This window comes from Pundamilia nyererei, unplaced genomic scaffold (assembly GCF_000239375.1).
Source record: "Pundamilia nyererei isolate P.nyererei 1_Seehausen unplaced genomic scaffold, PunNye1.0 scaffold00084, whole genome shotgun sequence".
NCBI classification, from domain to species: domain Eukaryota; kingdom Metazoa; phylum Chordata; class Actinopteri; order Cichliformes; family Cichlidae; genus Pundamilia; species Pundamilia nyererei.
The window spans coordinates 891,166-915,378 of NW_005187485.1; the positions used below are offsets into that span (position 1 = coordinate 891,166).

The following is a 24,213-nucleotide window of genomic DNA, read 5'->3' on the forward strand; positions in this document are numbered from 1 at the left end:
CGTTCAAATATTAATGCGCTGAACTCGCTGTCTAGCATACTGTACAGCAAACTTGCCGTTAACATACAGCGTATTGTTCTTACACAGCTGGCTGCTAAAAAAATATATCGTTAGCTTCATAGCATAAGTGCCTAAGTCATTTTTTGGTCAAATTGAGATTTTTGCCTAACTTTACTCCCCTACCACTGCTGCATCATCCTGTCCGTCTGCCTATGTCATCACAAAAAAATGACTTAGGCACTTATGCTATGAAGCTAACGATATATTAGTTAATACTTTATTTGTACCCTCTAAGCTATCTTATGAAAGCTCTCACATACTCTTAAATATTTCACAGCAACACTTGTATGAAACACACTAGTTTTATACGTGTATTTTTTGTCACTTAAAAAGACTGAAATGAACTCTTTCACTACCTCGGGCGCACGGTTGAGGGTTTGATGTGCAGAATGTGAAGATAGCTCTCTGCAGGGGGATGAGGACGCAACGGGATGAAGCTATAAAAAGCCTTAGCTACTTCGTCGAAACAGGGCATAGAAATCCCAGCCAGGGTAGTGGCAGACTGAGCAGTCTGTCTGCTCCGCTGTCCTCTGATAATCGCAGTTGACGGAGAAACGAGGGCAGCTCCGGTCGCTGAGTGTCCTCAGCAGGTGCACCGCTAACTTCATAAATCAACTTCCTTTGTGGAAAAAATATCTTTTAACTGGTGTTATAATTTGAGCTTTACAGCTAGTGTGCAAATAATCTGTGTAACTTTTACTCTTTTATTATTATTATTATTATTATCAGTCACTCTAATTAGAAATCAGAGCACTAGTACTGATAATAGGGCTTTGGGACACTAGTGTCTGTTGTTAAGGGGCTATTATTTTTTTGTTATTGCATAACATAAAATTCCAAAGTGAGTGTTTTGACAGCTGCATACACTTTGCAGTGATGCACCATCTAAAAATAGCACATACAGCGTCTAATAACAAGATCATTAAAATGGAAACAGCGCCATCTACTGGTAATTACATTGGTCTAATCCCCTAATACAGTAACTCTGATAGGAATGCATTCAGCTATAAATTAAGAACATATTAACAAATGTTGAGATGCCCGGTTGTCAGACAAGTTCGCATTGTCATTTTATTATTATTTTTTAAAGCATGCTCTCAGTCACAGTCACTGTGCTCCTTCCCTTGCTTCAAAGTCATGAAAGAACAATGAAGCTTTGCATTCCCCCCCCCTTCTGATTACCATTTGGTAAAAAGGAGATGCTTTTATCTCAGGCAGGAACAATGCCTCACTGATTATGTGATTAGCAGAAATTATATGCAGATTTGTCACCGTTATAAATCTGCAGCTGTCCGTGGACTCACATTTTTATTTGTCACTTCAAAGCATTCTTCAGTAGCTTGCCTTATTTTACTGTTCAGACCCACGGATAAATGTCCTCCTTTTAAGAGAACAAACCCCAGATCATCTGTTTTCACTTTTTTTTTCCCACATCACTGCTCAGATGTTTATATGTCTCCAGTTTGGTCTTGTTCATGAAATCAATGCTACTTTAATTCATTTAAGGTCTTGCTGAGCTCTCTTCTTTACAAACATTAAGAAGACGGTGTATAACTTGTTGAAAATCTAATCTTTGGGTCTATATCAGCACTCCAAGAACAGTGGTGGGAAACAGGGAGATGAAATCTCTTCCGATCTTGTCACTTTCCTCCAGCAGCTGGGACTGGCCCAGTGGGTGACACCACTTTCATCCCAGAATCCCTACTGTCCAGCTGTGTGCTATCTCTCATCCTGACATCTGGAGAGGCAGGGGCACAGCCAAATATCAGTGCATCTGAGGCATGATCCTGCAGCTTGCCTGTGTCTCTGCAAGGGACCCCAGAGCTCGCATCTGGCCTCTAAAGACCGTGTCATTTGACAGCAATATTATGTGAGCTTTGTCTTCACAGGTATGTATATATACAACCAATCAGAATTTCTGCATTTGAACTGCTTGGGGAAAAATGCAGCGCTGTGAAAAAGTATTTGCTCAGAGGCCTCCAATGGAAGACAAAACACTGATCAGTAGACCATTTAACACTTTATTACTTCTAGAAGGGAGATGCGTCCTACATGACACGCTGCCGCGGATCTCAAAATGGCAGTGTGCCTATAACAGTTTTATTACAGAAGCTCTCTCATTCTAGTCTAAACAACAGTGTCTCAGTAACTTTGCACTAGAGATGGTCCCCTCTTATCTACTTTTTCCCAGACAAGCGTGAGCAAAGTCTGCAGCTTTCTACTCCCCAAGGACACATGGTCTCATACCTTTATTTTCAGGGCTGTGTCCACTTAATACTACACTATATAACTTTATAACACTTATTAATAAAAACGCATAGCACTAAAAAATTATTTATTCCCAACAGTTCATATATGTACACAATATGAACATGTACATGTTTCTGATATCCTGAGAAAATGCCTTTTTAAAATGATGTTTTCAATTATTGAGGGAAAGAAGCTATGCAAACCTACCTGGCCCAGTGTGAAAAAGGAATTGCCCACACTTGTTAAATCAGAAATTAGCTGTGATTTACCAGATTTTTTGCAAAGCCAAGTTCAATTACACAAGCCCAATTACTGCCAGACGTATTGCATCAAGAAAACACTTAAATAGGACCTGTCTGACAAAGTAGAGATCAAAAAGATCTTAAAATGCAACACATCGTGCCACAATCTAAAGAAACTCAAGAACAAATTAGAAACAAAGATACTGATATCTACCAGTCTGGAAAAACCAAGAGAGATATGTATACTTAAAAAGATTTTTTATAACAGTCCCATCTGACATAAGTACTGAGAGGGTTTATTCTACTGGTTCTCTCATATTTATGACAAAAAGGTATATGATGATATATGTTCGGTGGGTTTTAGTGAATAGAGTCATCTTGTAAAACTGGAAATCTAGCTCAGAAGCAGAAAAATCTTAATTGAACCTTGAAAAAATGACATTATACATATTGTCTCAAGCTATGGTTTAAAATATTCCTTCAAACCCTCAATAAATGTTTCTACTGTTTAGGTTATGCATCTACTTTAATATAAGAACATAGTTAAATTTTTTTATTCCATATCAAAAGCTCAAGGTTATTAGGTTATTTTATATTTTTTGTAGTATATATCCTTCGTTCTGTGGCCGTCTCTTTTACAAGCACGCCCCACAAGGGGTCCTGTAAACAAGAAGAATGTAAATACAAGGTCAGGGGGCAGTTTTTAAAGCATGCTGGAAATTGGGGAGGTATGTGTGTAAGCATCTGTTTTCTTCATTTATGCTTTTACTGTGTTTCTTCTCTTCCTAATTGAATTGGTGGGAACCTCCCCTCCGTCACCGCCCTGGCAGTGAGAAAGTACCCCCACTGGGGATACTTTGGCCTTTGGGAGGGCTTAGAGACAGATCCAGGAGGATTACCCCAAGCAAAGGTGACCAGTCTATATCCAAAATCATCCACATAGCTGCAACGGTGTTTTTTTCCCATCTCCCCCAACCTGTAAATCCACTGCACTGAAATGTGAAACTACCCCCAAAAGTCAGTGAACATAGCCCCCATTCTTTCACCAAAGCCCTGCTACCTTCATCACTAACTGGCTGTGCCATGCCGCTTTTTTTTTTTGAAGTCCTAATGGATTGGTTGGATAGTAAACACTATGACCTCTTACACCTCTAGGCAAATGCCTGAATAGTGAAAGAGTTGCACTAAAAGCATATTAATGACACGATTTTCTCACAAAGAACAATTGCACTTTATAATCAGTACAAGTGTTATTAATCTTTTACTGTTGTAGAATACTATGAATTAGAATTAGTATTTATTGTTATTATTAATACATGAAATATAATTAGATTAGGTGCCTTACTTGCAGTGACAGTCATTTACACAATACAACATTGCATGTAACACATAACACTATTTTATTAGAACACCACCACACGTGTTGCATTACTGCACATCATAATGACTATTACATATGGTGCCATCAGGGCGTTTGATGCCCTGCTTGCTAGCAGATAGAAACTCCTCTTCATTCTGCTATTCTTGAAATGCTATGTACTCTGTGAACTATTGACTCTACCAGAAATGCCTAGAGCTATCCTCGCCTCTATGACAGAACCACAGAGTCAGTAAGGACACCATAAAGAGACAACTTTTGCATCCCTGCCCTTTTGTTTTGTGCTTCCTGTCATTCCTGTTAGTCCTGTCTGTAGTGTCCTACCGGAAAAGAGGAAATGATGTAAATGTTGCATTCCACAAATGATTCAAATGTAAAAAACAAAACAAAACAAAAAAGGCAGCCTTGTCTTCAGGATTAATGATGCAGAGACTTGTTTTGTGTAAAAGGATTTTGTTGTCTAATCCTGTTAAAGCTCTAGGATCAGTAACACTTGTACATGAATAGGGGTGCTCTGAATATTTTTAACTAATGCAAAAGAAGGGCAGCCGACAAAAAATAATATTTAAATCACAAATCACTCCCCACCACCAAAACACATACATAAAATAAAATATTGTTTTAAATTGATTGCCATAAGCTAAAATAGTTCCACTGCTTGTAGTTAAAAGGGAAGTCACTAGGTGGCCGTATTTCATCAAATTTCGGTGTTGGATCAGTAGACCTGAAACCCATTTCGCATTTTAGGACCGCCAGTAATTCACAGTTTTAATAAGTCAGTTTTAATAAATTTCAGATCTATTTTACTGTTGTCGCCGTAAAATAAATAGATAGTACTGTTTTGTGTTTGTGTTGTGTGTTTGCTTACCTTTAAAAAAAAACGTTTCCAGGAGGCCCCCGTCAGCCCGGAGAACTCGTATTACTGCTGTCAACACTTGACTCCCAGTGGCATCCATGGAGTTGCTGCAGCGGTTGCATGGTTGTCGCACTTGTGCAACTTCAGGATGAGTCACAGTTAGTAAATAGAAAAACATTCAGCTGTTCTCAAAACCACGTTATTCAGAGCAGTGCACCATGGGTAAATTACAATGTTAATAAATGTCACGTGGAATATAGAGTTTAAAATTGCTCCTTATAGAAAATATCTACACTTATAAGCGCTGAGGGCAGTGCAATATTCAACAAAGTGCGTCTGTGCTGTTACAGAATGCAGCTGGCAACAACCAATCAGCGATTCCCTTACTGACATCTAGAGCGCTCTTAGCCTATCGGATTGCGTCTTTTCGGCGAGGTGAAATATGGTGGCGGCAATGTTATGGAGTTTCCGCTACTCCTCTCGCTTTCATGCCATCAGGTTAGGAAGCTAGCGAGCGAGCTAAGCTAGTCACGCTAGGCCTCCAGCAAAACCAGCGGCAGAAGCAACCGAGATCACACGCTGCTGTTCGGAAGGAGACAAGTATTCCTTTATGAACCTGCATGAGAGCTGTTAAAATACCACAAATATGGTGGTTCTCAAAATTCGAGACCAGGTAAGTAATGGCTGGTGTTAGAGGTTTACCGTAAGTTTGAGCAAGTGGCCGGCTAATGTTAGCCTCGATTTCAGCGCTCGCCAGCGCAATGTAATTCGAGTCTTTCGAGCCTGACTCTGAAACGGAAGCATTTCCTTAATCTAGAATTTGAATTGTCCTCGATGAGGTGAAAGCTGGCTGAAGTACTGCGTGTAACATTCGAAGCCCCGTTGTTGTTCCTATCACGTTTGCACTCCGACACGTACTTAAATGGCTGTTGAGTTAAAAAGCAGCTAATGATGTTGTATTTATTTCCAGCAATTAGCCCGAGCCTGCGTGAAATGCATCCAGCGACTCACTTGTGAAGTGACTAGTTAGCATATTGTGAGACAACAATGCTAAATTGTGTTTGTGCAGTCGCTTACGAGCAATTCTAACGTTATTGATAAACAATAATTTCCTCTCTGTTGCTGTTACAGTGAGATTATTGTCATGACAGCCAAAGCGATCTGTTGATTCTGACATTACTGTGACAGCTAAACGTTTGTGGTTGTATTTATGTTAGCAAAACCAACTAGTGATGTTTGTGGCAGCTGTAGGTAGGTTTAGAAAACCCTTAAATAACGATATAGTTTTTGTTCACTGATTCACCAAACTATGTTATTTGGTGTCACAGTGGGGCAGGATAATGGAGTGATTGGATCTAAGCGGAGCTTTGTGCTAGTTTGGTGACTTTATTGTTTTTAAGAGGATTTATAACACTGTTACAGTTAAGCTATGCCTGTAATCAGACCTCTTTAGTGTGTGCCCTTATAGAAAAACTCAAAAAAAAATATATAAAACAAGACAGTTTCTATTAGCTAGTATTCGCATACTCTATACCCATGTGTACCGCGTTACTGGGGGAAAATGCAGGTAAACTGCTGTGTAATGCTTTAATATATGAGGGCAATGGCAGTGTGACAGTAGACGTGTCATTTTAAACTCTGCAAAAAAAACACTTGACACCTACTTCGTGAAAACCAGAATAGCTCAGTGTTATCATTTTAAGGGTTTTGTTTTGCACATGCCTGCTATTCTGTCACATATGTACGCGCATGTGTCTTTTATGGTCTGTGTGTGCTTGAATGATCTGGGCTCCTGTGAGCCGATGGAAGTTGCCAAAGAGCTGTCTCCATGGTGATGGTATTAACTAGCTTGGCTTGTATGAGGAGAGGAGGCACACAGTCCAGCAGTGAGAGAAGAGCATAGAAAATCTCCTACACCACCACCACTCATGCAGGACACGGAGAACTGAAAACAACAAAATGCAGATCTGTCCTTCTTTTTTGTTTTTAACATGGCGCAAATAGTGTTCGAACCACAAGAGTCTGCTTGTTGGCTGAATTTGTCCCCAGTAACTCTAACCTGCTTTGTGCCCTGCAGACATTCATGGGCATTATAATAACTAAACGAGTTCATTGTCCTTGTGTTTAAAAAGAAAAAGAAAAGAAAAAGCCACTGTATGCTGCTTGCTTACTCGCTTTTGAGATGGCAGTCGTGGTTGTACAAGTTTGTAATGTCGTGATTGCTTCAATATGTCGCTGGGAATAATCCACCCATGGCACCGCATATGTGTTGAATAGCTGTTGAGGGCTTATCCATAGCAGGGTGACCTTGATAGATTTAAAAAAAAAAAAAAAAATGAAATAACAACAATGACCCTTACAATGTTTGACATTTGGCTTATATGAAGTAAACTCAGCAATTTCCCTTACTTTATTGTATATCTTTTCTGTCAGGTAGAGGTATAAATTCTTGGTTCTGTATTTAACTTCATGAAGCATGAGTCACTAAAAGGCATCAGGAAGTAGTACTGCAAAACCAGATGATTGCAAGTATACGTAGTTGTGCTTGATTAATGTTTTAAAGTGGGTTGCTGAAGATGCACTTTCATAAAGCAAATGTCTTTTGCACATACAAACTGCATGCATGCACATTAACCTAATTGACTAGCTGGGCAGCCTGCTAAGTTGAATGATTGAATACTAATGAATGCATGTACCCTGTATATTGCATCATTTTACCTGTACAATGGAAAGCAAAGAGAGGAGTCATTAAGTTCAGTGTTTTTGTTTTCTCTCAGCTAGTAGACTTATTTGGTATGTTTTGAGTTATTTTAAGCCAAAATCTATTTCAGGCACGTAAAGGTTATGAGTACATAATAGTGGTGTGAGGATCGATACTAAAGTATTGATTCTGTCAATACCAGATATTTATGTTCTAGAATCCATGCTCATATTAAAATATCAATATTTTATTAATTTGGGGTAAATTAGGAGTTTATGATTAACAGGAACACAGTGGAAAGTAACTATATTATTAGGATTTTCTAAATGATTTGTAGGAACTACTCCTCCTTCTGCTTGTCATAGTGATGCGAAATACAGCTGTATAAATGCATCGCTCGCTCAGGTGATGATCGTAAGCAGAGTCATGCGTGGAGCTGTTTCAGCTCCACAAACAGCCAAGACGTGGTTTGTGACACAAAAGTAAATCATTACACGGAATATGATGATGAGTTTATGATGAGGCTAACTGAAGAAGAGGTGAGGGACAGGTGCTGCTAGGAAGTCCTTTGGTGCCACAGGCAGATACTTTCCAGGTACAGAGAGGGAAAATGTGGAGCTGTTGGTGATGTGTAACACTAAAAATACAATTCAAACATACATAAGATAGATAATAACATGTATCTAGGAAATGTTTCTCAGCTTTATTATTATTTTAAATCAGTCATATATGTTTTTAATTGTTAATTGAATCCTTTTAAAATGTAGGCATTGAATTTTCAGGCTTTTTTTTTGCCTTTTTTTTTTGCTTTTTTTCTTATATATAATTCTTCATAATTGAATGATAAGAACAAGAAGTCTGATGTCATGTATCCATTATGAAGGTATATTTTGAAAGACAATACTTTGGATTTTTTAAACACATTAAGTTTTTGTACAAAGTGTCTGTATTGGATCACAATCACCAATACCAGTCTGAATTTTACTTGGTAGCTGATCAGAAAGGAAATCAGTGGCATCGCACATCACTAGTAGATAACGCAATGTTTCATGATGCAGGCAGCAGATTATTTTAAAAGCAGTTTCCTTCTCTCGGCCACTTCTTGTTCATGCATTTTGTTTTGCATATATGCTGTCTTATTCATCCAGGTTAAGATTTCTCACTTATAGTGTATTTCTTAGGAATATAGTTTTTAATTGGGGGTTCAGCTGTAACACTTTAAAATGTCAGGAATGCTCTGCCTGGAAGGGATCTCCTCCTCTCCACTGTTGTCCCTGTCCAACCCAGCCTCTTGCTACAGGGCATGCAGATGAAAACATCCTGATCAAAGACTCCAGTGTTTCCAAAATCTTTGCTCTGGTTTTAAAGCGATCCAGTGTTGCTAAACATAAATGATATATTTTAGTCATATTACTTACCTAGGATTTGTTTTTGTTTTTTGGGTTATTCTTTTGTTTTTTCAATGATTTTATTTGAGCATTGCAAGCATTTCGTCTGTCTAAAATTACAGGAGTGGTTGACTCTTTCAAAAAACATAAAAAGACTGAAGCTAGCATCAGAAAGTGTTATCCAACATGAAGGGAATATTGTAACGCTGCATTCAAGACTCAGTTCTGTCATTTATGGTGTGGCAAACTCTAAATGCTGAGTTTGGCATTTAGAGTTTGGCTTGCACTGAAGTCATAGAAAGATACACAACACTGCCAGTTCTTCAAGTCAAAGTCAGTTTTATTATTCATAACTTTATTATGTAGAAGGCATAGTATAAAATATATTAAAGCATTTGTGCAATTATTAATATGCATAAAATGTGAAGGGTGTAGCAGTTTTTTAAGCATAAGCAAAAATGTTTTTAAAGCCTATGTACACATAGCAAGTGTTTATACATAACTGGACAAGTGAGGAGTCATCAGTATGAAACTGAGAAAATGAGCATAGCAGCAATTTATTTTTATAAGGTGTTGCCAATTCAATGGCCAACATGTCTATTAGGTTGAAATTTATTGTGTTCACATGTTTTGTCACTTTTTAGAAACATCCCAAGTGTTATGATGGAAAAAATTCCATTATACACTCATGTTGAAAAACACACTGCTAGCACTCTGTCTACACGATGATCAACAAGAGAGATTTCTCAAAGAACTTTGGTTCATTTTTATGCCAAAACTTGATCTTGTGATCATGTTGGATGTGGTGAATGAGAGCAGCTGTGTACTTTTATTTTTTTTCCTGTTTTTGATTCCTGGCAGTGTGAAAGTAAGCAGCACAGTTCTCATTTTGAGTACAAGGTTTGGGTCTGTCTTTTTTAATGTCTTCATTCAAAAACTGCGATGTTTATCTCTGCTAACATGGCATGTTTACTTATCAACAGACAGAAAGTGCAGAACGGTGTTTAAAAAGTGGCCTTGGCAGTCTGTGACATGCGGAGTCATCATTTCATTGTTTGTTCTCTTTCTCCCAAAGAATAATGCTCTTTTACATTGCTTTCATTTGTGCTTTGTTGAATGCCAATATTTGGTCTTCAGATGAGTGTTGTGTATGTCCTGTGTTGCAAGCATGCTGAAGTCCTTAAGTTTAAGTTTGGCGGATTATTGGTTTTCTCAGATTTCAACAATACCCGTCAGACAGACAAGATTGCTACTCGCAGTTCATTGGGTTTGCTCTGTATGCAAATTGTAGTGATGGAAGCTGAGATGGTGTTACATGTCCACAAAGAAAAGTATCAAAATCATGATAATTTTGTCCTTTTTATTTATTGTGTGCTTTTTTTTTTTTCTTTTACAGCCTCCTTTGCTGAAAGCTATTTTCAATGTAGATCCTGATGAAGTACGTTCGCTTATATTCAAAAAAGAAGATGTGAATGCACAGGTAAGCCCAACAGTTACAAATATCTGCATCTGTTTCCTCATATTATTGTTATTCTTTTTTTGGGGGGGGGCTAATGTGCAGTTGTCCTTGAAAGGCCTCGTGCAGCTCTTTCTTACAGATATTGTAGCATACAGAACAGCACTGCATGACCTGCCTCTTTTTTTCTTTTTTTTTGCATTCCTCGTCAATATTACATATTCAAGTGGTGGTGTTTGTTTCAAAATAAGGCTGTTTTGTACTCGCTCGTCCTTCACTGCAAGGCTTTTCTTTATTTTTATTTTTATTAATTTGTTAAAACCACAATGTGGTGTTTGTGTAAATATTTGTTTCTGTTAACACTACAGTGTTGCAAATGTTAAGGAAAATGTGTTTTTGTATTGCTACACCAGACCACTGCACATGTAATGAAGAGAGAGATTGCAGTGTTTACTGCAAGTTGTTTTGTTTCTCTGTAATCTCAGCAGTTTCTTCCTGTTCACTTAATACAGGACAATGAGAAGCGAACTCCATTGCATGCTGCCGCCTATCTCGGAGATGCAGAAATTATAGAGCTGTTGATTCTATCTGGTATGTTTTCTTCTTAGTATTAATGCAATGATCACAAGAAAGTGCTTGAAGCCACACATACTGGGTGAATTTTGGATTGTAGAAATGAGTGTTTCACAGGTGTCTGGAGAGATTATCTAACAGTTTTTAATCAGAGAAAATAAGTCATGCTCTTAAAATGTGAAATATTAGAAATATTATAGATGTGCCTATAATTATCTTCCTAATGCTGGGAGCACATGACATACTGCTGTGTGTGTGTGTGTGTGTGTGTGTGGCAAAGTGGAATACAAGCAATCATTCCTCTGCATACAGTATGATGAGATATTTGAAATGTCTCTACACCTCTTTCAGCCTTTTCTGAACTTTTCTAATTTAGTCTCTTCAAAAACTGTTGAATACCTTCTTGTCGAAACGTTGCACCATATGCAGCAAAACCATACGAGTTTAAATAGCCTTTGCTTCTTCACTTCTAGGTGCAAGAGTAAATGCCAAAGATAACAAGTGGCTCACTCCCCTGCACCGAGCTGTGGCCTCCTGCAGTGAGGTATGTGAATTTTCCCTTTGTTCCCTGTCATACACACTACAAGACACAGGTTTGCATATCCAAACAATGTAAACCTACTTGTTGTTTTTTCTTCACAGGATGCTGTCCAGGTGTTGCTGAAACACTCGGCTGATGTAAATGCCCGAGACAAAAACTGGCAGACGCCACTTCACATCGCCGCCGCCAACAAGGCGGTCCGCTGCGCCGAAGCCCTAGTGCCACTACTCAGCAATGTGAATGTGTCAGACAGAGCAGGCCGCACCGCGCTGCACCATGCAGCCTTCAGCGGTCATCTGGAGGTAAATTTAAACCCTAAGACATTGTTAGATTAAACTGTGCTTAAGGAGGCACTTTAACATCTTTGGAATCGATGTGGTTGCGCGTTAATGAATTGAAATAGCAGCTGAACGTTTGGTATCAGCTTTCTTAAGGAGCAGAGTGTTAATGTAGAGGGTTGGTGAGGTTTTGTGGTTGTAAAGTGTGCAATGTCTTTGAGTATAACCTCTTCAGTAATCCTCATATTGATTGATTTAAATTTCTGTGTGCTACATAGATTGTTTTTGCTGGCAAACTGTCAGAGTATGCTAGCATTACTGAGTGTGTTTACCTGACTGTTATTAGAAGTTCCCGATCTCTTTCTAAGAAGTGTTTCTGCTTGCCTCAAGAATGATTAAACACTGGTGGGCACTCTGCCATGCAGTGCAGAATAATGGTCACATTATTTGCCCATTTAACAAGTGTTAGTTGAGACAAGCAACATCCACATATAGGTCTGCTAAATTTTAGTAGCGCATGACTAACCGACCGTTTGATCCCGGATTCAGTTGCGCAAAATCTGGTCCAGTCATCCAAATGCTTCCTGACATCAGGACACCCTCTTAAGTTAAAGAGGGCAGCTTTTCAATGTTTAATGAGCCAGCTACATTGAATTAAAGAGCACAAACTGCATTTTCAGACATGGCTTAAGACTGAGTGGGCTCTCTGCATGCAGTCATAAATTGTGGTCGCATACTTAAGGGTGCTGGATGCACAGATAGTGCTTGACCAATCATGTGTCTGGATGCAAATTACCCATTGTAATCTTGTACTTGCATGCAAATTAGCTATCTTAAAAGTGAATTATCAAAAATTCATGAAAATGAATGCAAGTGCATACAAGCTATTTGGAGCATCTTTTAGGTATACAGTGGATTCAAGTTAAGCATATAAATATGAAAAAGGTGAGTCTATGGAGGTATGCTCCAAGAGAAGAATGCCACACTACTGGCTGTACAAGACAGGATATTTGGAAATGCATGTTTTCTTGTTTAATCTTAATTATATTTGTTCGGTTGGCATACCTGCACAGAATCTGTGCAAAAGGGTGACAAGGTTTCACCATTCATGTTTGCTCAGCAAGTTAAAAAATAACTTTAGAAACCCCTGCAGGTTCAAATAATTTCTATTATATTAAAGTGAAGATACGCATACATTGACAAGACAATTGATCCAAGAGCGCTAAGATAAAGTCACTGAACTCGTATGTCTAATATGTAAACACTGCATGCAGTGTATATAAGTTGCTACATTTATTGCAAATGGTGATAGGTAGGTTGATGTTGCAGCGTCCCCTGATGTTTTTTCCCCAACCCCCGGTTGGTTGGTTTTTGGTTTTGGTTTTTTTTGCTACTTTTAGATGGTGAGACTCTTGCTCTCCAGAGGGGCCAACATCAATGCTTTTGACAAGAAGGACCGCCGTGCGATACACTGGGCCGCCTACATGGGTAAAAAATAATGCAGCCATAGAGATTTTTACGTTTTGGTATTTGTTCATTTTTATGCAACTTTAGACATTCCTTTCTTCTTGTGGTCAATATTAACTTAAATGGCAGAATTTTATTTGAATAAAAATCATCCGTTAAAATGTTTTTAAATGTTTACATTAGAGTAGATGCCATATGAACAAAAAACATGTCTAATATCTTTGTGTAAGCATTATGTAATTAAATCTCTTTTTATCTTCAGGACACATAGAAGTGGTGAAGCTGCTGGCATCACATGGAGCTGAGGTGGCCTGCAAAGATAAGAAATCTTACACCCCCCTACATGCGGCAGCCTCTAGTGGAATGATCAGCGTTGTCAAATACCTCCTGGACTTGGGGGTGGATGTAGGTTCCACCCACAAGCTTTTTGCCATCGCACTGTAGACACTGCTATACTGTATGAGCTCAACAGGAGAGATATTTTTCAGTGGTGTCTCTAAATTGTGTGTTACAACTGTTCTAACTGTAACTGTTCTTTTATTTGTAGCACTTTATTCTAATTGTTTTAATTGCCTGCTGTTTTCCTGACTTTCTAGATCAATGAGCCCAATGCATATGGCAACACACCCCTCCACGTGGCCTGCTACAACGGGCAAGATGTGGTTGTGAACGAGCTCATAGACTGTGGAGCCAACGTCAACCAGGTGAACGAGAAGGGCTTTGCCCCTCTGCATTTCACCGCCGCCTCGCGTCACGGAGCACTCTGCCTGGAGCTTCTGGTTTGCAATGGGGCAGATGTCAACATTAAAGTGAGTGAAAACCAGGCAAAGCTTGTTATTAAACAACTAAGTATTTACATATATTTTTAGATATAACTTGTAATGACCACCATTTTCTTTGTGAGTATTTATTACATGGCATGCTGCGGGGAAAAGCCTGTTGTAACCTTTGAGTCTAAGGTTTATTTTGAGCACCTGATGGCTCCTTTTGGCCTCCCATCCGTAAACTCTCTCCATACTCTTTCACATGATTCTTGTGTAGGTGGTAGAGGTTTGTCGTGTGTGAGTTTGTGCTGGGGACCGGTTTGCGGCATAATTTGCATAGTACAGTTTTCTGGTCTGTGTCAGACTTTTCATAACCAAACCATTTCCATGCTACAGAGGTAGCCCCTAGTTTAGTATTTCTGTTTGGAGCTACCTGGTTCTGCCTCATCTTCGCTGGCCATGCTGGTATTTTCTGTACCTGCATTCACTTGGTGGCCATCCAAACAATGAAAAAATGCGACACCACAAATTAAACGATAGCGTATAAAATCGCACAGCCCTAACGTCTTGCTTCCTTGTGTGTAAACGTGTATTATTGTGCCTGCTTCCTACATGTGATAGGTCTTCTCATTGTTTGAGGGAAGCTGATTGACTTGGGGATTAAACCTTACTGTAAAAAGGCATAACTTGTCAGATAATAAGTTTTTGTTTCAATTCAGAGTAAAGATGGGAAGACTCCACTCCACATGACAGCGATCCATGGGAGGTTCTCGAGGTCTCAAGCAATCATTGAGAAAGGTGAGCTGTTTCTCATGCTGGACCCAGAAGCAAAAACTGCTTTTTAGTGTAACAGAGGCTAAATGCTTGCTTTGATTTTTGTTTTTTCCCCATAAAGGTGCGGAGATTGACTGTGAAGACAAGAACGGAAATACACCACTACACATTGCCGCTCGATACGGCCACGAACTCCTCATTAACACTCTCATCTCCAACAGAGCTGACACAGCTAAGTACGTGAGCCTTTCTGTTGATTTTTCAGTCAAGTCTTAGAACATATATTGAAGAGCCATCCTTCTGAAAGCACACATGTAGTATCTGTTGTGTAACTCATATAAATGGTAATGTGCTAGTAATAGTCATTTTTTTAATTCCCACGTTAGCAGCATTGTTGTGTACTGTTTGTATGATACAAAGTTTTTTGTTTTTTCATTCAGACGAGGAATCCATGGCATGTTCCCACTGCATTTAGCTGCTCTCAGTGGCTTCTCTGACTGCTGCAGAAAGCTCCTGTCTTCAGGTGAACAGCACTCATGCCCTGTCACAGCCTTCAGTGCAACGTGACACAAAGCTCACGTTTAAGTAGTTTAGAAATTCCTGACAGGAAAAAAAGTACAAAAATATATCATGTGCAATGTAAAACATTTTATAATATATCCTGAATGTGTCTCCTTCATAATCACATTTACCCTGTGCAGGCTTTGATATTGATACTCCTGATGACTTTGGGAGGACCTGTTTACACGCTGCAGCTGCTGGAGGGTCAGTACACGATGGCTGAATATCGCCTTTAGTATTAAAGTATTTTGTAATTTTTAATCAAGTGACTATCTGTCTGTCTAACCCCTCAGAAACCTGGAATGTCTAAATCTTCTCCTCAACACTGGGGCCGACTTCAACAGAAAGGACAGCTTTGGCAGGTTTGTAGTATTTATTGGTGGATTTGGATCAAGAGTCAAATTTGAACAGGGAACTGAGCTGTGTTTGCTTTTCCAGGACCCCTCTGCACTACGCTGCTGCCAATTGTAACTACCAGTGCCTGTTTGCTCTGGTGGGGTCTGGGGCCAGCGTCAATGACCTAGACGAGCGGGGCTGCACTCCTCTCCACTACGCCGCTGCGTCTGACACAGATGGAAAGTCAGTAAATTCTCTCTATTAAAAATGGTGGATGTTGTGTGGGAGGTGGTTCATGTTTGTAGTTTTTCACAGATAAAAGTAAAAATAACCACCTGCATTATCCATTATGCTGAGTAGTGGTTTAGGACTAGAAGCCAACATGTTGTTTCCTTGACTACAGCGCTTTTGTTGTGTCTGCAGGTGCCTGGAATATTTACTGAGAAATGATGCAAATCCGGGGATCCGGGACAATCAGGGCTACAATGCTGTGCACTACGCCTCAGCGTATGGACATCGCCTTTGTCTGGAGCTGGTAAGAACTTCAGTCCAGAGTACATGACACTTAACAGCCACCATGTCCCTGTTTTCATATTTCTGTTTTGTGGAATTCTGCTTAAAGAATTGCCTGTTTTTTGTTTGTTTGTGTTTTTTTCCTGTTCTTTAACAGATTGCAAGTGAAACACCCCTAGATGTGGTAAGTTGATTTTTAGTTCTTTAGTTCTTCTTTTTAGGCTCTTGAAGACATTTCACCTCTTGTCCGAGAGGATTCTTCAGTTATAACAGTGAAGAATCCTATCATGGGGATTATGAGCTATTCAGCCCCTAGTGGTGCTTTCACCTTGGACTTAGTCCAGAGAGTTGTTGTCATCATTATTACGTTATTGGGGTTGCACATTTCAAGATGTGAGTGAGTGAATCACCTGGGAGGGGATCTCAAAACTGTGTTATAGTTGGTGTTTTAGGCAACCACCTGTTCTGAAATGGTTGTTCTGTTTGGGCATAGATGACTTCTTTTACTCCTCCTTGAATCGTCTGTGTTCTCTGGATGACGTCTTGGTTCTCCCCTGGTGAATGTCTGACATTTTGTCTCATGCCTCTTTGCTGATAACTAAAAGTACTCTGTTAATGTGTGCGTTCCTTTTTCTTTTACCTTGGAGGGAACGTTTTCTGTATAGTTGTGTAAGCTTCTGATAACCCTAAGTTTGTGTTCCACTGGGTGGTGGGACTCAGAGTTTATGGTGGGTTTCTGGTAAATTTCAGTGTTCAGGCTACTATCTCCCTCGGTTGAATGGTAACCTGTTTTTCTTGGTGTCCTTGATGTTTTTATCACTTTAGTTGATAGTTTTTTTTAATTTAATTTCTTGAGTTTGTAGAAGAGAAGAAGCCTCACAAATGAGGAGTCTCTTCATAAAACTAGCAAGAAGTACCACAAAACTCTATGACTGAGGCCTTATTTTCTGGACCTGTGGGTCTGGTTGAGTCCAAGTGATGGAAATTTTTTCATTAGTCAGTGAGCACAAGGGTCCCTACAGATGTTCGTTTGTGATCGCCCAAACTCATCTGCAGAAACATTTTCATTACAATACAAAAGCCCCAAGCAACAGATTTCAGCCAAACTTCAAAGACGTATAACAGGAAGGACTTTTCTGCTGTGATGTCACCAGCTGTCTGTAACTTTGTCTACAACAGAGTATAATCAAGGCTTGACATATTTTTTTGTAGTTTTTATGTATATAAAATAGGGCACAGAGTCATGCAGTAGGAAAGGAAACAATATCTGAATCAGGTTCTCATGTGTGTCTTGGCTTATTCAGCTAATGGAAACCTCAGGGACAGACATCCTGAACGACGCGGATGTCAGAGCCCCTGTCAGCCCCCTGCATCTTGCTGTGAGTAATTTGAAACACTTGGTTTTATCCTTCTGGTGAGCAGTACATGTCACCAGCGTCAGCAGTAACTTTATAATGGGGGAATCCACCTTTCAGGCATACCATGGTCACCATCAAGCTATGGAGGTTCTGGTGCAGTCTCTGCTGGATCTGGATGTGAGAAACAGCCAAGGGCGCACACCCCTGGACCTGGCTGCCTTCAAAGGGCATGTGGAGTGTGTGGATGTCCTAATCAACCAGGGAGCCTCCATCTTGGTGAAAGATTACACCTTGAAGCGAACACCTATACATGCTGCAGGTATGTTAGACGTGGAGTTACAAATAAAATTTCCTGAACCTGAAAATTCAGACCCAAATACAACATAAGTAATAAGTTAATCTTTCCCGCAGCTACCAATGGTCACTCAGAGTGTTTACGTTTGCTCATTGGAAATGCTGATCTTCAAAGTGCAGTAGACATTCAAGATGGGAATGGACAGTAAGTTCAATGAAAATCTTTTTATTTTATTTCCATTCTTATTCTAAAGTCATTGCTAACATTATTGCCTCATATCTCCTAGAACCCCTCTCATGCTTGCGGTCCTGAGTGGACACACAGATTGTGTGTATTCTCTGCTAAATAAAGGAGCCAATGTAGAAGCCAAAGACAAATGGGGCAGGACAGCCCTGCACAGAGGAGTAAGTAAATGTCATTATTTTTACTCATATTTCTGTGCATAACTTTATTCACAGTTTTCAGTATTGATACCTAAATCTTGCTACCACTATCAGAATTTACATGTGTATTTCTTGGCCTTTGTGGAATGAGTGTGTCTTTCAAATATCGCAACAACACAATAATCACAACAGTTTTTTTGTTTTTGTTTTTGTTTTTTACTGTGTTGCAAGGCACATTTCACTTATTGCCAACCAACCAGCATGTCAGACATGTAGTCCAGTCTCGCTTTTCGAAATATTGCTTGTCAACATCCTCATTTTCTCCTGATTAGATAGTTGCAAGTCATTGTGTACATGCCTAAATGATGCGGCAGTATCTACAGTTGGTACAAAACAGCAGCAAGTATATTCACACTAATCACAGGGAACACATCACTCACAGAACGACAGTAACTTCCCATTTGCTTCAGAATCCCAAGAATTTGGCTCTACTTGATACGTTAGAGCTCCTAATACCTCATACCACCCCTAGACCCTTCAGAATCAGTTGCTGTTACATATTTTACAGTTCAGGCTTAAAACAAATGGCAAACTGTTTTAGCCCAGTTCTGTGGATCAAACTTCCTCTCGCAATTCTATCAGCACAATCATTTCCCCATTTAGAAATAAATAAACGAACTTCAGGAAAGTATGGACTGGCTTTTACATGTTGTTTTCTTACATTTTTACTTTTGCTTTCTTTGTCTATTGCTTGTATATCTTCTTTATTCATTAATGTTATGCTTTTTGGAATGTTTTAGTACTAATATTTTTTGTAAGTTATATAAAGGACCTTGTGTGATTTTCCATAATGTATGGGTTTACACATTTAGTTGGCAAGCGAAAGGTCGATAGTTGAATTCCAGTCTGAGACGCAAAACTCTCTACCCAGTATGACTTTACAACACTCCTACTGTGCCAGCTTTCTACACAAATATGCTCTATTTGGACAACAGACATGCCAGCATATATTGAAAAGAAAACCTTGCCATCAAGGCAACGTAGGCATCATGTTAGGAATCGATGTGGAAATATTCTGCTTTGGGATGCCCAAAAGGCAGTCAAGATACTGAAAGTAAAAAGAGTCTGACTTCTACTATAGTGCAGTGACCCAACGTAGACCCTCAAAATGTACAATAAACAACTTAAAGAAAAAGAAGCAACACTCATGGAGGAAATATTGTGAAAACTGGGTAGTGCTGCGAGTATCTGAGAGGTTTCTCTGAAACCTTGTTTTTTTTTTTTTCTACATATTGTATGTTGTCATTCAGGATGTAAGCCAGTCATTGGTAAAACCTGTTTTCTGTTCTCAGGCGGTGACTGGCCATGAGGAATGTGTGGAAGCTTTGCTTCAGCACAGCGCCAGCTTCCTGGTGCGAGACTGTAAAGGGCGCACACCGATCCACCTGGCAGCGGCGTGTGGACACATAGGGGTACTGGGAGGCCTTCTGCATGCTGCCCAATCAGTGGAAACACTCCCTGTCTTAACAGACAACCAAGGCTACACCCCACTGCACTGGGCCTGCTACAATGGTACAGAGAAGAGGGCTTTGATGACATTCCGTGTAGATAAAGACATTTACATGTGATGGTTAGAACATGCAAGCCTGCCACTAAGTGCAGTAGATTAGTGGTGAAGCACCCAAGTAAATGTGGTTGGAATATAGCCAAGCACATCTTTTCCATGTTTATTGCTTGCTCATCATACAGATGGCGACAGAATTATTAGTCCCGTCTTTAAACATTTTGTGTTTCCCAGGTGCTGTTAAACAAAGAAAGGAATTTTTCTTTTATAGTTTTTTCAAGCATCCAAGTTGGTTTTTTTGGATGCCTACATTATTTTACTTTGCACACAGAGATTAAATGATTTCACAAAAACTAAGACGGTTAAAATTATTAGCCTCCGTGATGCTTCTCTCCCCGAACACAAACAGTGTCTCTGTGGACCGAGAGCTCTGATTTAGTCTCATTTGACCAAAGGACACACTTCCAGTATGCATACTCTTTCTCCAAGTTGTCCTTAGCATACTTCAGTCTGGCTTTTCTTGGTGTGCAATCTCACAGTCCATTCCTTTGCATGGTTCTAGTGATTCTCTTCTGAGCGTATAATTCCCAGCTTAGCTAAAACATTCACTCATGTTTTGGCAGTTGCTAAGGGGTCTTTAGACACATCTCTCACCAGTTTCCTTTTCAGAGATTTTGAAATCTTTTGCTTCCTACCTCTGCCAGACTTTTTCTGTCCTGTGTGGCTCTCTTTGAATTTCTTATTGATGCTTCTCACTCCAGTTCTCAGTACTTGAAAATGATGTGATAACTTTGTATATCCTTCCTCTGCTTTGTGAGCATCAACAATTCTTTTCCTCAAGTCTAAACTGATTTGTTTTGGTTTTGGTATTATGCTTTCTCAAACTCAAACTCTTGCTGAAGTTTTTTTTTGTACTGTGCTCAAAGCTGCTCAAAGCTTGTAAATTAAAGGACATCATTCCACGGCAGTGATTCGTGCTATGGCTCAGTTAAAACAAAAAAAGTGAAATAATTATGCAGCACAAATAGAAATCCTTTATGCTTTCTCAAGAAAACTAGTATGTTAAGAAATGCTATGTTGAAATTTCTGTTTTTCTGTTAAAAATGGCACTTGGGAAGCTTTTGACCCGAACTTTGCATTTTATAGGGGGACTAATACAGTCTTCCTCGTTGGCACAGGTCTCTTATGCACACCCTTAGGCTAGTTTTGACACATCCTGGTCATTATTGCTATGTTAATGCTGTAACTAGCTAATGTTTTCATTCTTGCAGGTCACGATACGTGTGTGGAGGTTTTGCTGGAGCAAGAGGTTTTCCACAAGGCTGATGGCAATTCTTTCAGCCCCCTCCACTGTGCTGTGTAAGACCTAGAGCTGCTTTCTCTCGATCAATTTGTGTAAGGACGGAGCATCTACCAGATTAAATAGTGCTGTTTTTTTATTCCTTAGGATCCATGACAACGAAGGTGCTGCTGAGATGCTGATAGACACACTGGGCCCTGCAATTGTGAATTCCAAAGACAGTAAAAACAGGCATGTATGATGTTACAAGAAAAATATTAATTCAAGCCTGAATAGAATTGTAAAGCACCTGATTCTGGGAACGAGCGTAAGGAAGTGAAGGGTCATATCACTGAATAAATACTGAGCTTTGCTTTGATGTTGCACGTGCAGGACCCCGCTCCACGCCGCAGCCTTCACTGACCACGTGGAGTGTCTCCAGCTGCTGCTGAGCCACAACGCTCAGGTCAACAGTGTCGACGCCGTGGGGAAGACACCGCTCATGATGGCTGCTGAGAACGGCCAGACCAACGCTGTCGGTACGAAGGCTTTAACTATTAGCCTGGCAAATATCACAGCGGGACATAATAATCAAGTGGAGGATTGAATTAATAAACTGTGCTTTATTGAATTAACTTCATTTTGTTTTTCCTGTGTTTGATCATGTCACCATTAGAGGTGCTGGTGAGCAGTGCAAAAGCAGATCTCACTCTACAAGATGCTGCAAAGAACACTGCACTACACCTGGCCTGCAGTAAGGTGTGTAGTACCATATGGTGGCACTGTGCCCTTAGTATGCACAGTGTCTTGCCGAAGTGTTTCAATATGAGAAAGGATGAGCATTTACCACTCTGTGTGGCTCTTTTTATACCCATCCATAGGGACATGAAACCAGTGCCTTGTTGATATTGGAGAAGATTACAGACAGAAACCTCATAAATGCCACTAATGCCGCCTTACAGACGTACGTATCACTCATATCATATTAGTACCTCGCTTGTTAGTGCATTATTGTTAATAACTGAATTCTTAATGTCAAAATGTACAAAACAAATTAGTAAGTGTTGACTAGCTTGTCACCGATTTCAAAGATTTATCTTGTCTTTTAAGGCCTCTACACGTGGCTGCAAGAAATGGCCTGACTGTGGTAGTGCAAGAGCTGCTTGCAAAGGGAGCCAGTGTCCTTGCAGTTGATGAAAATGGTAAATTCACTGTAGTTTTTTTTTTTTAATTATTATTTTTGTCTTACTTCTGGGTTTTGGTGTGCATCCTTGGGCACAGCAGGATTAGAAGCTGACTGCAAATGTTTTCTTTGCATTAATTTTATGGAGCATAAAATATTGTTGTGTTGTTATTTCCTCAGGTTACACGCCCGCCTTGGCTTGTGCCCCCAACAAAGATGTGGCAGACTGCCTAGCCCTCATCCTGGCCACCATGATGCCTGTGTCTCCCTGCACCCCGGCACCAACCCTCCCATTCAGTGCCATTAACCATTACACTACCAGCCCCTCTAAGAGCGTCACCTTCGACAGCCTGCCCGTGCTGCGTGGCGAGCACAGCTCATACTGCAGCTTCAACAACATCAGCCACCACGACGGCTTCTACAAAGACGAGGAGCTCAACGACTCTGATTCAGAGACGTACTGAAGGAAGGGCGAAAGTGATAAATGCATAAACACACGCTGTGTCTTAAAAATCATCCACCATGAGTTTGGGAGGGCAGAATGAGACACAAGCCCCCACAGGAGCCTTAAGAGTCCCCCTCACCCCACCCCACCCCTTCATCACCACCACCACCAGAGAGCGAGCAAGTGAGGGAGGAGGTGCAGCAGGCTGGCCAACGCTCATCACCACCTCATCCAGCACTAGGTGTCCTTTCAACTAATACTGGACCTCAGTGACCACTGCTTTACCAACACGGACTTCTTGAGTGCTAAAACCTGGACTCGTTTGGTAGACGGCAACCTTTCTAAGGCAATAACATGCTGTAGACTGGTGGTTGCACATCACAGAGAGCTAAACCAACAGGGACCAAGAGACATGGATACATTTTAACCCAGTTTTAACTGTGCAAATGAGACTGAGAAGGCTTGGGTTCATCGGCGGTTCGCTGTGTGTGTGTGTGTGTGTGTGTGTGTGTGTGTGTGTGTGTGTGTGTGTGTGTGTGTGTGTGTGTGTTTGGAGGGGTGGGGGGGTTCATGGGTTTATATCCGCACACTACACCCTTCAGAATGCACTTGTCCTTCAAGTCTGTAAAAGTCATACTGGGGGAAAAGATCATTTATTTTTTGAGATCAAATTTTTATTAAACCCATTTTTCATGTCTTAAATTCCTTATCCTCTAGAGGAAAACAAAAAAAAAGTCAGGTTTTAATGATCTGAGTAATTTCAAAAAATTTGATATGTGCACCGGTTAATTATTAGGTCGAGCAACCTTAATTTTGTACATTGACTTGTCCATTGCGGTTTAGTCTTTGAAGAATAAATTATTTGTGTACTTCTGGTCCCTTTTTATGTGTTCATTTTGTGCCTTCATTAGTTACTGAGAAAGGATGGGTTTGTAGAGGCAGCTGTGAAAGTACAGTGGTGCACACTAGGTAAGTATTTAAACATTTGTGAGAAGCACTGATCCCTTACTGAGGTATTTAGGCTGAGCTTTGCGAGGAGAAACACTGTAAACCAATGATAGGATGGCATTTGATTTTTCTTCTGTCTAAATGATATTTTTGCTGTTATCTTAGTCAAAGTATTGACTTTTGCTTGCTTTAACTTCAAAAAAAGAGAGCGAAACCACTCGATTGTACCCTGATTCAAGAATTCACAGTTTTGTTTGTTGACAAATGCTTTTAACTGGAATTATGTAAAATACATTCGCTAGCTTCATTAGTATGGAAAAGTGTTTTTTTCTTTTCCTTGCTTTTTTTCTTGAAGAGGAAAGAAACTAGCATGTATATAGGGAAAATGACTGTGAATTCAAGTTCCAATGAATTCTTTCAGTACTGAGATTGCTGTATATTTTATGAGTAATAAAGAAATGAGTTATTTAATGATGAACTTGATTTATTTTTTTGTTAAATGCTGTCTTTATTTCTGATTGCAACTATCTCCATTTCTTTGTTTTGCTGGGAAAATGGGTGCAAGTGTACAAAAACATATGGAAATACAGTATATAAGGTAAAAACAGAGTTTGCATAAT

At 39.8% G+C, this 24,213-nt stretch overlaps 2 protein-coding genes across 4 annotated transcripts in view; one reads left to right on the forward strand and one right to left on the reverse strand.

Annotated features, from left to right (window-relative positions):
- Window positions 1-4,860, reverse strand: part of hdac9b (histone deacetylase 9b) — a 41,958-nt gene extending 37,098 nt beyond the window's left edge. For 2 of the 3 annotated variants that reach the window (XM_013912233.1, XM_013912234.1), the window contains exon 1: window positions 417-655. The gene's annotated coding sequence lies outside the window, so the exon portion shown is untranslated. Of the gene's footprint in view, window positions 1-416; window positions 656-4,798 lie in introns of those variants that run through there. The other variant, XM_013912235.1, reaches the window with a different exon arrangement.
- A 60-nt stretch (window positions 4,861-4,920) lies between these two features.
- ankrd28b (ankyrin repeat domain 28b) lies at window positions 4,921-24,064 on the forward strand. Its single transcript, XM_005738442.1, has 28 exons — window positions 4,921-5,459; window positions 10,272-10,355; window positions 10,844-10,922; window positions 11,378-11,448; window positions 11,547-11,747; window positions 13,124-13,211; window positions 13,453-13,595; window positions 13,787-13,999; window positions 14,674-14,752; window positions 14,850-14,964; window positions 15,169-15,251; window positions 15,430-15,493; window positions 15,583-15,651; window positions 15,728-15,868; window positions 16,049-16,160; window positions 16,296-16,322; window positions 17,443-17,517; window positions 17,614-17,815; window positions 17,908-17,995; window positions 18,078-18,195; window positions 19,527-19,746; window positions 21,010-21,097; window positions 21,186-21,269; window positions 21,411-21,556; window positions 21,694-21,776; window positions 21,899-21,981; window positions 22,128-22,219; window positions 22,381-24,064. The coding sequence occupies exons 1-28, from the start codon at window positions 5,433-5,435 to the stop codon at window positions 22,662-22,664; spliced, it is 3,159 nt and encodes a 1,052-aa protein (XP_005738499.1). The 5' UTR covers window positions 4,921-5,432; the 3' UTR covers window positions 22,665-24,064.
- The last annotated feature ends 149 nt before the right edge of the window (window positions 24,065-24,213 follow it).

What these genes read in the sequence shown, in the direction of transcription:
- ankrd28b (XM_005738442.1), top strand. Translation starts at nt 5,433, where the DNA reads ATGGTGGTTCTCAAAATTCGAGACCAG. An exon ending in CAGAAAGCTCCTGTCTTCAG is followed by an intron (nt 15,252 to 15,429) that starts GTGAACAGCACT and finishes TACCCTGTGCAG; the next exon opens with GCTTTGATATTGATACTCCT. An exon ending in CGGCCAGACCAACGCTGTCG is followed by an intron (nt 21,557 to 21,693) that starts GTACGAAGGCTT and finishes TGTCACCATTAG; the next exon opens with AGGTGCTGGTGAGCAGTGCA.